Source organism: Panthera onca, chromosome E1 (assembly GCF_046562875.1).
Source record: "Panthera onca isolate mPanOnc1 chromosome E1, mPanOnc1 haplotype 2, whole genome shotgun sequence".
NCBI classification, from domain to species: domain Eukaryota; kingdom Metazoa; phylum Chordata; class Mammalia; order Carnivora; family Felidae; genus Panthera; species Panthera onca.
Genome location: NC_138352.1, coordinates 30,484,223 through 30,498,889, shown reverse-complemented (window position 1 = coordinate 30,498,889; position 14,667 = coordinate 30,484,223). Strand labels below are relative to the sequence as shown.

Sequence of the window (14,667 nt, the reverse complement as noted above, 5' to 3'; positions counted from 1 at the left end):
TTGTGTGGAATGAGAAAAGACCCAGAATAGCCACGTAATGTTGAAAAAGAAAACCAAACCAAAGCTGGAAGCATCACAATTCTGGACTTTTTAGCTACATTACAAAGCTGTAATCATCAAGACAGTATGGTACTGGCACAAAAACAGATACATAGATCAATGGAACAGAATAGAGGACCCAGAGATTGACCCACAAATATATGGCTAACTAATCTTTGACAAAGCAAGAAAGAGTATCCAATGAAAAAAAGACAGTCTCTTCAGCAAATGGTGCTGGGAAAACTGGACAGTGACATGCGGAAGAATGAACCTGGACCATTTTCACCATACACAACAATAAATCAAAATGAATAAAAGACCTAAATGTGAGACAGGAAACCATCAAAATCCTACAAGAGAAAACAAGCAAAAACCTCTTTGATCTCAGCTGCAGTGAGTTCCTACTTGACATATCTCTGTAGGCAAGGGAAATAAAAGCAAAAGTGAACTATTGGGACATCATCAAGATAAAAAGCTTCTGCACAGCAAAGGCTACAATCAATGAAATAAAGGGCAACCAATAGAATGAGAGAAGATATTTGCAAATTACATATCAGATTAAAGGGTTAGTATCCAAAATCTATAAGGAATTTACCAAACTCAACACCCAAAAAATAAATAATCCAGTGAAGAAATGGGCAAGAGACATCAATAGACACTTTTCCAAAGAAGACATCCACATGGCTCACAGACACACGAAAAGATGCTCAACATCACTCATCATCAGGGAAATACAAATCAAAACCACAATGAGATCTCGCTTCACACCTGTCAGAATGACTAAAACGAACAACTCGGGAAACAACAGATATTGGTGAGGATGCCGAGAAAGGGGAACCCTTTTACACTTTGGTGGGAATGCAAACTGGTACAGCCACTGTGGAAAACAGTGTAGAGGTTCCTCAAAAAGTTAAAAATAGAGCTACCCCACGACCCAGCAATTGCACTACTAGGTATTTATCCAAAGGATACAAAAATGCTGATTTGAAGGGGCACATGCACCCCAATGTTTATAGCAGCACTATCAACCATAATCAAATTGTGGAAAGAGCCCAAATGTCCATTGACTGATGATTGGAGTAAGAAGACGTAGTGTGTATGTGTGTGTGTGTGTGTGTATGTATATATGTGTATATATATATATATATATATATATATATATATATATATATAACAGAATATATATATATATATATATATTGTTTGAAATATAAATGAAATATAAAATGAAATCTTGCCATTTGCAACAACGTGAATGGAACTAGAAGGTATTATGCTAGTGAAATAAGTCAGTCAGAGAAAGACAGATATATGATTTCACTCATATTTGGAATTTGAGAAACTCAATAGATGAACATAAGGGAAGGGAAGGAAAAATAAGAAAAAAAACAGAGGGAGGCAGACCATAAGAGACTCTTCTTAAAAAAATATTTTTTAATCTTTATTTTTGAGAGAGAGAGCGAGAGCACATGCATGCATGAGCAGGGGAGGGGCAGAGAGAGAGGGAGACACAGAACTTGAAGCAGGCTCCAGGCTCTGTGCTGTGAGCACAGAGCCCAATGTGGGGTTCAAACCCATGAACTATGAGCCAAAGTGGGACGCTTAACCAACTGAGCCACCCACACACTCCACCATAAGAGACTCTTAAATACAGAGAACTGAGGGCTGCTGGAGGGGAGGTGGGTGGGGGTATGGGTTAAATGGGTGATGGGCATTAAGGAGGGCATTTTTTGGGATGAGCACTGGGTGTCATATGTAAAAGATGAATCACTGGGTTCCACTCCTGAAGCCAAGACTACACTGTATGTTAACTAACTTGAATTTTTTTTTAAAAGAAAGAAATGGAGGTTTGAGGGGTGAGCACCTCAGCCTCATTAAAGCAGCCTCCAGAAATAGTTCCAATGGCAAACTTTACCCCTTATTCCAAGCCCAGAGAGACAGCAGAGTCCAGTGTTAACCTAAGCAATCTCCCTATCCACGCTGCCCAGGGATAACTGGTTTACCTCAAAACAGGGCTTTTGAGTAGGGGGTATTGAGGAAGTGGCCCTGAGGCTGGGCTTGGTAACAGTGAACTACGTCCAAGATCTTTGTGCTGAGGGCATTAAGGGAGTCATGGAGGACTTGATAAAGGGGATTAGTCTGTACTTTCAAAAAGGTCAAGATGTAGCTATGGTGAATCAGGTGGCAGGAATGAGGCACCATCTCCACTTCCTTGCTTCCCATCACTCTATTGTAATTATAAAATAGATCATTTACTTACCTCCATGGATTAATAATGATAATAATAATAATAATAATAATAATAAAGCCTATACCCCAACCCTCGTTTAACCCACCCCAAGCTGATTCCACAAGCTCTTGTCAAGGTCATCAGTGGTCTCCACCTTGCCAAATCCAATGGACACCTTTCCGTCCTCATCTTCTTCAACCTCTCAGCAGCCCTGGACATGTGACCATCTCCTCCTTGAAACACTTTCTTCTTGATTTTCCCCTAACTCTCTCAATACTCCTTCTGAGACTCTTATTGGCTTCTTCACTGTCTAACTTCTAAATGTTGTTGGAACCTTGGGGCTTGGTCCTTGTTTTCCTTGCCAGCACATTCTCCCTAGTGATCCCCTCCAATCCCATGGCTTCAATACACCTATAAATGCTGAACTTCTGTGGCCCTAGAATCCTTCCACCAGAAGTCAGACCAGCATAGCTGTAAGAAATAGAATAATGCCTCCACCACAGATGTCCATGTCTTAATCCCCAGAACCTGTGGATGTGCTTTTTATGGGTAAAGGGATGTTGTAGACTTAATTAAGTTAAGGATCTTGAGATGAAGGAAATAATCCTGGATTATCCAGGTAGACCCCATGTAATCACAAGGGTCCTTATAAGATGGAGGCAAGAGGGTCAGAGTCAGAGAAAGATCTGAAGATGCGACACTGCTGATTTTCAAGATGGATGAAGAGGCCAAAAGCCAAAGAATGCAGGTAGCCTCCAGAAACTGAAAACAGTGAGGAAACAGATTCTCCCCTTGGGCCGCCAGAAGAAACACAGCCTTGCTAACACCTTGATTTTAGCCCATTAAGACCCATTTTGGGCTAACCTCCAGAACTGTGAGACAATATATTTGTGTTGTTTTAAGCCATAAATTTTGTAGTTGTTACAGCAGCAACAAGAAACAAACACAATAACCAACCCCCCACTGTCTAACAGGCATCTCAAACTTTAGAATGTTCAAACTGAGCTTGGGGTCTTGTCCTCCCAAGCCTGTGTTTCTCCATCTTCCCCAAGGCTATTAATAAATGGTAAAACCAACCACTACATTCTAAAGCCTGAATCCTGAGGGCATCTTTGCTTCATCTTTTCACTCATCCCTGCATCAAGTCCATCACTAAACCCTGTGGGGATCCTTCCTCCAAACTATTATCTATGGAGCGTCTCTTCTCTCCATTTCCCCATCACCATCCTGGCCACCACCATCTTGCCTGGTCTATGGTAATAGCCTCCTGACTGGTAGCATTTGTATTTGAAACTTACCCTTGTAGTTTACACCCTGTCACTCCCCTGCTTCAGTAGCTTCCCATGCGCTTAGAAAGAGTCCATACTCCTGGATACAGCCCACAGGGCCTTGCAGTCTGACCCCTCCCTGCTCTGAGACCTCCCCTCCCGTCTCCTTTGCTCTCCAAGCTCCAGCTCCAGATGGTTTCTGTTCCTTCACAGCCCCAGTTCTTTCCTACCTCAAGCCCTCTGCCTTGCTGTGTCCTTTGCCTGGAAACCCTGCCTTTCACTCCCCAAGGCTGGGTCACTTTCATCCCCTGGCTCTGCTTAACTGTCACTTCCTGATAAATGCCTTCTCCAGCCAGCCCCACCTCACAACATAGCTACTGTTTCATGTCACCCTGTTTTATTTCCTTTTCAGAACTCGTCATCATGTCTGATAATATCTTCTTTCCTTGCTTGTGTGCTTGTTATCTGTCTCCCCCACTAGACTGTAAATTCCTCAAGGATCATGTCTACCTTGTTCACCATGGTATTTCCAGGGCATGGAAGAATGCCTGGCACAGAGCTAGGGCTCGGTAAATATGGTTAATGAAGAATGAATGACAGCCCAGGCAGCAAGTAAGGGGGCTAATGTGGGGCAGGGCTGAAGAGCGGAGGGCAGGTGTAAATGAGCTCTGTGGGCTCTGCAGCTGAGCTCCCAAAATAGGTCACCTGCTCAGCAACCCTGTCTCTGCTCCAGACCCTTCCCCAGCCTGAGCCACAGCCCTCATCCCCTGTCTCCAACAAAGATGGGCTCAGAACTAGTCTCCACCCCAGATCATGTTTTGGTGGGTTAAGTCCAGGCCGGGAATAGCTTCGGCTCTCCTTCCTCCTTCATGCTGTTACCCAAGCTATTTCCTTTGCCTATAATTCCTTCCCACCTCCTTTTCCTGCCAAAGTCATTCTAAACACCAGCTCCTCAGGAAGTCTTCCCAAAAGGAGCAACTTGACCCCCTCCAAGCCCTCCAGGTAGCCTTGACTACTGGAACCCACTTCCATACTCACCTAGACTGTGAGTTCCCAAGAGACTACCATACGCAGCTGTCTGGGCTGTGCAAGGTTGCCATTCATGTCACAGTCATGAAGTGCTGTGGCCTGGGGCCCAGTATGAGCTGTCTCTGTTGTCTCCCATTTAATCCCTGCCCCGCCCCCCCATGGTGGGTAGTTTCTTGATCTCCAGGTTTGTTGACTGAATGATTGACTAACTAAACAATAATCAAACTATCATCAGCTCACAGCCTCAGGGACCCTATTATATGCTGGGCTGGAAGCAGTCCATTTCCTGCCTTGACCCGCCTCCAACCTGTCTTCGTTCAGAGTCTATTCCCATACCTCGCAGGGGAAGGCCTTCTTTTTTTTTTTTTCCAAGTTTTATCATGTTTTTTTTTTTTTTAGTTTGCTTTTTATGGTTTTATTTGCATTTTTATTGAAGTACAATTAACATACAATGTTATATTATTTTCAGGTGTGGAAGGCCTTCTTTATGTTCCACTCATCTCACCCTACAGCAACCAAACCCATGATGCGATGAGCCCTGGCTGTTATATTTTAAGGAGAAACAGGACAAGGGAGTGAGAGGGACATGCCACCCTCTCACAGGGCTTTCTGGCTGCTTTCTGTGGCCCTGGGGCAGCCAGCAGTGCATTTCCTGCCCTGCACAAGCCCGTGGTCTTAGGCTTCACCATTTGTGGCAGGAACCAAGAAGTGCCTCCCACCACATCCTCCCATGAGCCCTCTCTTCAGCAGGTATTCAGGGAGGTTTTCATGAGCCCAACTGGGCTCTTCCTGCAAGCCCGGGGTGGACTCAGAGCCTTCTGCTCCAGGAGCTTCAAGCTCCTCTCATCCACCATGTCCTCTCAGCTTGGCTTCTAAGAGGCAGGGCCCTGCTGAGGTACTGGTGGAAGGGGAATGGGCAAAAGATGGTCACAGATAACTGGGACTGACTCCTGACCTTCACGAACATATGGAGCAACCAGAACGCTCGTGCACTGCAAGTTGGCAAAACTGAATGTTGGCCCAGTGCGTATAATGCCTGATAAAAGGAAGTACACCTGCCTCTTGAAAGAAAGTGCACAGCAGCAAAATTTGTCCAAGGAAACTGGCCAAATGCTCATCATCAGCACCGTTCACATGATGGAAAACTCTACCAATGAGAATAAGTATCACTGTCTCAGGCAATACCACATTCAAAATTCACAGACTGTATATTGAGGGAGAGGAGCCTGACATAAGAGACCACATACGGCACACCTCGTTTATAAGTTCAAGAACAGGCAAAACTAATCCAGGGAGATGGAGGTCAGAGCACTGGTTATCTCTTGGCAGGGGATGTACCTGGAAGGGAGCACCAGGCTACAGAGGGCTTAGGTGAGGCTGGTAATGTTCTGCTTCTTCATCTGGGTGCTACTTACATAGGTGGTTCACTTTGCCAACATTCACTGGGCTACAGGCTTATGATGGGTGCATTTTTCTGTGTGGCAAATGTCCATAAAATTTTACCAAAACAAAAGACAACAAACAGCAACCTTTAATTCATCTTCCTGCAGCCAAAAACTTGCTAACAACCTTCTCACCTCCCCTCCCTGCTTCAAAGCTTCCTGGCTCCTCAAACCCTTGATGCCCAGGTAACAAGGCACTACCCACTTCTCCCAACCTAATGCTCATTACACTCAGCTTCAACCACCTGCCATTTTCTGTTCCTTGACTTTGCTCGGGCTAATTCCCAGGCTTCTGGCCACACTGCTCTCAGTTGGGATATCCCCCTCCCCAGCCTTCTCACACTAATTCCTACTCATCCCCTCGGTCCCAGTGTTGATGCACACCCTGTGGCTGAAGGGTACGCCTGCCTCTATGTCTCCAAAGCGTCCTGGACATCTCCACCAGAGCAGCCATCACACCCCTTGTCACTGCCTGCCTTGTCTGTCTCCTCCAGGAGCCAGGGAGTTCCATGAGAGCAGGGACTATGCCTGTTTCACTATCTTATCCTCACACTTGGCCTGTCATTGAGTAGATGCTCCATAAATACTTGCTGAATGAATGAATGAATGAATGAATGAATGAACGAACAAAATGTCCCTGCCTTCACCATTTACATGGTCACCAGCCTCTTTGCTGTACAATGAGGAAACTACAGTCCAGCAAGCGGTCCAAGCCTGCTAGGCTGGCAGGGTCATGGCCCAAGTCCCAGGGCTATAAGGCCACCTCAAGAGTTGCTACTGCCCACCCACGCTCCACCAAACAGAGCTTCTGCTCTGCTCAGCTCAGGAAGATGGGGAGCTCTGCTCAGCCAGAAACCTTGAGCACCTCATCTGGCTCTGCCCCAAGCCCATCTAGATGCGAGGCTCAAGGTTCATGTGTGCTGTGCAAGAAGGAAACCCTTGACCAATGACTAGAAGCAAAGCAGAGGGGAGGGGGAAGGGACTCGCCTGAGGCAGGGCATGAGCATGGCTGGGTCACAGAGCAAGCACAGAGAAAGCCATATAACCATTATGAACAAAAAGGAAAGGAAAAATTGCCCTAGATTAAAAGAGAATAAAGAGACACAACAGTATGTGACACGGGAACCTTGACTGGATCCTGGCTTCAAAACAAAGCAGCTCTAAAGGTCATTTTGGTGACAATAAGGGAAAAAACTAAAGACATGCTTCTACATTACCATCTCACCACTATCACCATCCGATACAACACGTATTTTGCTTGCTTGTTTATTGTCTATCTTCCCCGAGCCAAAGAATTTTTGTCTACTTTGCTCACTGCTGTGAGCTTTCAGGGCCTCTTTAGGGCTTGGCACATAGTAGGTGCTCCATACGAATATTTGCTGAGTAAATGACCACGGTATATATAATCCCACAACTTGCCTTTTTTTATCTTATGTTTCAGGGTTGATTCAACCACTATGCTCATTTCATTCATTTGACCTACTTCTAATATTGCATTGTATATGATTCATAACTTATTTCTTCCATTTACCTAATGAGGAACATTTCCAGTCTTTCACTATTCTAAGAAATGCTACGATAAATACCTTTACATGTGCCCGTTCATATCTTTAAGGTTGGTGTCTGTGAGTGGAATGGCCGGGTCAAAGGCATCTTCAACATTACCAGATATGGTAAAACTATTCTCCAGGTTGGTTATATCAATTTACAGTCCCACACGTCCCCACATCCTCACCAGTAGAATTTTGTCATGTTTAAAACTGGTGGCTTATCTACTGGGTGGGTATAGATGAGATTTTAAAAAAACATAAAGCAATGTTTAGTGAGCTTGATTTCGGCCAGAAACTGTGCTAAATCCTTTATGTGCATTAATGCAAATAGTCTTTGCAACAACCCTGTAAGGTAGAGAAATCTCTACCCCCGTGAAGATAAGAAACTGAGGCTATGGGTTGAGCACCTTGCTACAAATACAGAGAAAAGTTGTCACTGACCCATGGCTGAGATTCACAGCCTGCCCCTGAACCACGTTCCCTGCTGCCTCATATTTTCCATTTTTTCTTTGATATTTTTGTCACTGTCCAAAGTTTATATACTGAGCATGTGTTACTTCTGTAAGAGATAAAAGAGCCTTAAGAAATTTTATTTTAAACTAGTTTTGAGGTCATTCTCCCACCCCCGGCAGTGAAGAGGGCAAGGATTAGTCTGGTGCTCACAGCCTCTCTCCTGCACACCCTCTGTAGGCGAAGGGAGGTTGTCCCTAAACTGGGGGAGGGATGCCAAGGCCTCCTCGGCAGCTTTTTCAGGCTCCCCAGAGGCCCCCTCAGTTATGCCTCCCATCTGCCAGGCCCTGCTCACCAGGTCCGGTTGGTGCTGGAGTCTTGGTGCAGAAGGGCGTTGAGCACGTAGGGTACACCTCCCTCAGGAGTCACCCAGGTCCGGGCCACATCCACATTGAAGGCCACCAGAGGAACAAGGCCTGTGGAGAACAGAGGGACATTTTTTTTTTTTAATTTTTAATGTTTATTTATTATTGAGAGACAGACACAGAGCATGAGCAGGGGAGGGGCAGAAAGAGGAGGAGACCTAGAATCTGAAGCAGGCTCCGGGCTCTGAGCTGTCAGCACAGAGCCTGACATGGGGCTCGAACTCACAAACTGTGAGATCATGACCTGAGCTGAAGTCAGACGCTTAACTGACTGAGCCACTCAGGCGCCCCTAGAGGGACATTTAAGAGATGCCTGTTAAAGCCATGGCTGGCCCTTTGACTCCCATCATTCTGTCACATCTGGTGGTGTCATCATCCCCATTTTACAGATGAGAAAAATGAGATTCCCCAGGACCTTTTCCCTATGGGAATAGGACAGGAGTGTAGGCATGTCTGACCCAGAGCTCCTGATCCTCCTACTATGTCAGCACCAAGGCCCCTCCTCCAGCAAGCCTTCCCTGGTTCTCTCCTAGAAGTACTTCCCACCTTCTCACACCTCCCACTGTGCACTTTCTGTACCTGTCAGATAGCATATACTCATGACAGTGTCTTGTACCAAAGTTCAAATAGACTATGAGCCCTAGGGCTAGGATATACATTCATTCTGTCTATGAGGCCCCATCAGATGACCCAGGAGAAAACATGTCCTCAAACATGTACAAGAATGTTTACAGAAGCTTTACTTGTAATAGTTCCCGAGTGGAAACAACCCAAATGTCCATCAACTGGGGAAGGGATAAACTAACTGGTAGAGTCACACAATGGAATACTACTCAGGAGTAAAAAGAAATGAGCGATTGACACACACGACAAGATGGGTGAATCACAAAAATCATTATGCTGACTGAAAGAAGCTTTACATAAAAGAGTACTGTCTAATTCCATTTACATGATGTTCTAGAACCAGCAAAGCTAATCTATAATAAAAAATATTTCCTGGGGGTAAAGGGATGTGGCTTAACTGGGAAGGGACAGGAAGAAACTCTGTAGGCTTATGGAAACACCCTAGGTCTTGATAAGAATTTGGATGACGAAGGTGTGTGCGTTTGTCAAAAACACACTGAATGGTCAACTTAAAACTTGTGACTTTCACCGAATATAAATTTTCCCTCAAAAAAGAATGAGAAACAAACATTGACCTCTGATTGATAGGTATGTGGAAGCATTTAGGGATGAAGTGTACCAACCTCCGCAATTTACTTTGGAATGCATCAAAATGTAACGTGGCTTGATGGATGGATAGATGGATATATGCAGATGGATATATAGATATATGTTTACATATGTGTCTGTGTGATGTTGCAAATATAACGAAATGTTGACAACTGTAAAATCTAAGTGTGGCATATAGTTTTCCACAATACAATTATTTCAACTTTTCTGTATACTTGAAATTTTTCACTAAAAAGTTTTGGGGAAAAACTGATATTCACAGATTGCCCCCAACCTCAGAGGTTGTGCCAATCCATACCACAACAACAGAAGAGGAGAAGGCCTGTTTCCTCACAGCACTGCTTGAGGTGTGTGCAGACCATCCTTGTTTTGAAAGAGTTTCTTATCATTTTGTTCCAAAATATCTTTTTTAATTCTGAATGAGGCCGAGTCTCTTATTTTAAGTTGTTTACTGCCTATTCATATACATTAACCATTTGTAGGAAACATTGCTTTCTTATTAATTTGCAAGAGCGTTTTGAATCAGAAAAAATTACCAATGTGTTCAAGATAATACTTCACACTTAGCTATTTGATGTAGGTATCTTTTCCCACATCTCGAATTTATACGTAGTCAAGTTATTTTTCTTTTATGACTCTTCAGTTTTATGCCATGCTTCCCCATTCAGAGATTATTTTTTTTTAAGTTCACTCATGTTTTTGTCTGTATTTTGGGGGGTTTTGTTTCACTTCTTACACTTGAATCTTTGATTGATCTGCACTCTATTTTTGTGTACAGAGTGAAAGAGGGATCCAGCCTTTACCCTTTCTCCCCACAATTGAAATTGTCTCAACATTTTTCCTTGAATGGCTCGTCTTATCCCCACAGATCTGCAGTATCACCTTTATCATTCTCAGAATTCCCATATGCATTTGGGCCTCAGCTGGGACTCAGTTCTGCCCTACTGACCACATTGTCTCCCGCTTGGATATGTTCATTAGTCTCCTGACCTTTCTTTTCCAAGTCTTGTCCCTCTGGATACAACCTCCCCATATCAACTGCCAGAGAGATTTTAAAAGTATGTCCTGACTATGACACTCCACCGTAAAAACTCTAATGTATATTTACAGAGAAAAAGGGCAAGGTGAAGTTGAGTGTACAGAACTTATCTGTTCAATTACTGTTCAATGAACAACGTTTTGGGGGAAAAAAAGCTTTTTGGAAAACACTCTTTTTTAATGATGGCATAATGACTTTTTCATTCCTAAATATACCACATAAACATGCCATAAGAATGATGTTCTGACATCACACATTCATGCAAAAACATACTCACTAATTTACTTAGTAAAGCAGTTTTTAGACCCACAATTCATAGGAAACAAAGGTGAACTGCTCATCTTGTTTGGATAAATTCAAAATGTCTTGTTTAGCATGTACAAGCCAACTGAGACGGCTGAAGGGGTGTAGCTTCTGTGATTCTGCAGTCTGTTAAAATGTACAAACTATGCCATGTATTTTGAAGTGCTTTCAGGTTTAGCATTTATTTTTCCCTCAATGTATGTTTTCTGTGCTATAACTATATTTAAACATTTTTTTAATGTTTATTTCTTTTTGAGAGAGAGAGACAGAGACAGAGAGAGAGACAGAGCATGAGTAGGGAAGGGTCAGAGAGAGAGGGAGACACAGAATCCGAAGCAGGTTCCAGGCTCAGAGCTGTCAGCACAGACCCCGATGTTGGGCTTGAACTCACGAACCACAAGATCATGACCTAAGCCGAAGCTGGACGCTTAACCGACTGAGCCACCCAGGTGCCCCAATGTGCTATAACTTTATTTTTAAAGGTAGTTTGAATGCAAGATAACCACGAGTACCCAAAAGACTGAAGAAACAGTGAAGAAATGGTGAATGAGAAATGTACCTTCTCAATGACTCCCTCACAATTATCCTCCACTACTCATCATTAAGTCTTCATTTCCTCTCTTAATGAGGACAGTAAACTTTTATTACAGTAAGTTGTATATGTAAATTATATTTTATATTCAAATTAATTTTTTTGGTATAAACTTGTTTTATCGGCCAGCTAATAAATTTTTCCATCAGTAAAAACTGTTTGGGTATATTGAGCTAGATGGAATGAACCACAGTTTTTCCAATGAAATTGATGGAAATAGTTTTTCCAATTAATGACTTTTCACTTAGCAGCACAGACGTTAAAAACAAATAAAAATCATTAGGCAAAGGATACGTTAACGGACTTTTAAGTAAGGAAGAGAAAGAAATATATACATATAAAATATGCTGTTCTTCATTCACCAAGAAGATATAAATTTAAAATCTATATGTCTCCATTAACATCACTTCAAAATATATTTTAAAAATTGACTGAATGGGGCGCCTGGGTGGCTCAGTCGGTTAAGCGGCCGACTTCAGCTCAGGTCACGATCTCGCGGTCCGTGAGTTCGAGCCCCGCGTCGGCCTCTGGGCTGATGGCTCAGAGCCTGGAGCCTGCTTCCGATTCTGTGTCTCCCTCTCTCTCTGCCCCTCCCCCATTCATGCTCTGCCTCTCTCTGTCTCAAAAATAAATAAAAAACGTTAAAAAAATTTTTTAAAAAAAATTAAAAAAAATTGACTGAATTAAAAATACAAAAATCCACAACCAAAATGGGAGACTTTAATGCTTTAACAAATCTTTCATCAAGCTACAAAAGCACATTAAAGTATCAATAATGATATAGAAGATCTGAATATCACAACTAACAGAACACTGTACCTAACAATGGTAAAAGAAACATTTTTTCAAATGCACATGAAACATTTACCCAAATCAAATATATATGAAAGGTCAAAAAGCAAGCCTCAATAAATTTCAATGCATTGAAGTAATTCAGAATAGGTTCTCTGACTACACTGGAATTAAACTAGAAGCCAATAACAAAAGAAAACTATGATAACTTGAACTTCTCAGAAATCAAGCAATGCACGTCTGCATAAGTCAAAAATGAAATCGCCATGGATATTTTTTAGTGATAATTAAGATATGACAAATCAAAACTTGTGGGAAACAGTTAAGGCAGTGCTCAGAGGAAATGTGCAGCCTTAAGTGCCAATGTTAAAAAAGACAAAAAGCTAAAATCAATGATCTACGCTTCCATCTCAAAAAGGTAAAAGAATAGTAAATCAAACCCAAAGAAAGTACAGGAATAAAGATATGAGTATGTATCAATGAAATAGAAAACTAACTTAGAGTAGAGAAATCAACAAAGCAAAAGTTTACTTTTAAAAAAGCTTAATGAAACCGATAAACTCTTAGCAACATTGTCAAGAAAAAAAGAGAGAACACACAAGTTACCAACATGAATGAAAAAGAAGCCATCAGAACAGATCCTAAGACATTAAGAAATAATGAGGATAGTATACACAACTTTATGCCACTATACTTCACAATTTTGTTGAAATAGACAAATTCCTTGAGATAAAGATTTACCACAACTGATGAAAGAAATGCAAGCTGAATAATCTTGTATCAAAAAAAGTAAATCCCATTATTAAAAATCTTAGGAAGAATTCCAACCCAGATAGCTTCACTGTGAACTCTTCCAAACATTTAGAGAAGAAATACCAAACTTACACAAACTATTCCAAAGAAAAGAATTGAGGGAATACTTTCCAATCATTTTACAGGACCAGAATAACATTGATATATGTTTTAAATGTTTATTTATTTATTTATTTTGAGTGAGGACAGAGAGAGAATCCCAAGCAGACTCTGCACTCTCAGTGCAGAGCCTGACACGGGGCTCGATCCCACAAACTGTGAGATCATGACCTGAGCCAAAATCAAGAGTCGGATGCTTAACCGACTGAGCCACCCAGGTGCCCTAACATTGATATTAAAACCTGACAAGAGCAAAGACTTAAAAAACAAACAAACAAAAATCAGAAAAAGTCTGACAGGAGCCGTACAAGGAAGGACAATTGATGATCTCTCTTGAACACAGATGTAGGAATCCTAACCAAATATTAGCAAATCAAATCCGGTGCCATATAAAAATCATAATACATCACAACCAAGTGGAGTTTTTTCAGGAATGCAAGGGTGGTTTGACATTTGATAATAATTTATTTCTTTTTCACATTAACAGGAAAAAAATCATATGATCATTATGATAGAAGCAAGAAAAAGGCATTTGATAAAATCCAATACTGCTCTGTGATTTAAAAAAATCATAGTAAATCAGAATAGAAGGAATTTATATAATCTTATCAAGAATATCCACAAAAAACCGTCAGCAAACATCATTCTTATTGGTGTGTTATTAAAATCTTTCCCTAAAATCAGGATTGAGACAGGGATGACTACTCTCACCACTTTTACTCAACATTTTACTGGAGGACTTAGAGCAGTGAGAAAAGGGGGAAAAAATGGAGCATAGAGATTAAAAAGGAAAAAATAAAACTGTCATTATTGGCAGGTGAAACTATTAAGTACACTGAGAAATCCAACAGATCTACAAACACTGAGAATTAACAAGAGCCTTTTTAGCAAGGTTACTGGATACAGAGGCAATATATGAAGAACCACTGTACTTCTATACACTATCAATGATCAAATAAAGAGTGAACAGTTTTTAAAGATGTCATTAACAAAAGATAGAAATATCAAATGCTTAAAAATAAGTCTACTTAAAGATATGTAAAACCTCCATGCTGAAAACTATAAAAGATTAGGAGATATTAAAGATCTAGATACAAGGAGGAATAGATCATGTTCATGAAGTTAAGACTCAATAATTGTTGTCAGTTACCACTCTATTGATCTATAGCTTCAATAGAATCCTAATCAAAATCTCAGCAAATTATTGGGGGGGGGGTGTTAACAAGCCAATTAAAAATTTATATGAAATTGCACAAGGCAAGAATAGTCTGGCACTCTTAAGGGAGAATAACAAACTTGTAGGACTTGATAACATTACACTATTATTCATCAAGACATTACAAAGTTATAGTCAAGACAGAAT

The 14,667-nt window shown here is 41.6% G+C and overlaps 1 protein-coding gene across 8 annotated transcripts in view; it reads right to left on the bottom strand.

Moving 5' to 3' along the window:
* Positions 1 to 14,667, bottom strand: part of ITGAE (integrin subunit alpha E) — a 75,316-nt gene that overhangs the window by 51,451 nt on the left and 9,198 nt on the right. For all 8 annotated transcript variants that reach the window (XR_013552066.2, XR_013552065.2, XM_078437604.2 and 5 more), the window contains exon 2: positions 8,364 to 8,484. Coding sequence is in view for 6 of the 8 variants with exons in the window: in XM_078437604.2 (XP_078293730.1) it covers positions 8,364 to 8,484 (121 nt within the window). In the remaining 2 variants the exon portion in view is untranslated. The remainder of the gene's footprint in view (positions 1 to 8,363; positions 8,485 to 14,667) is intronic.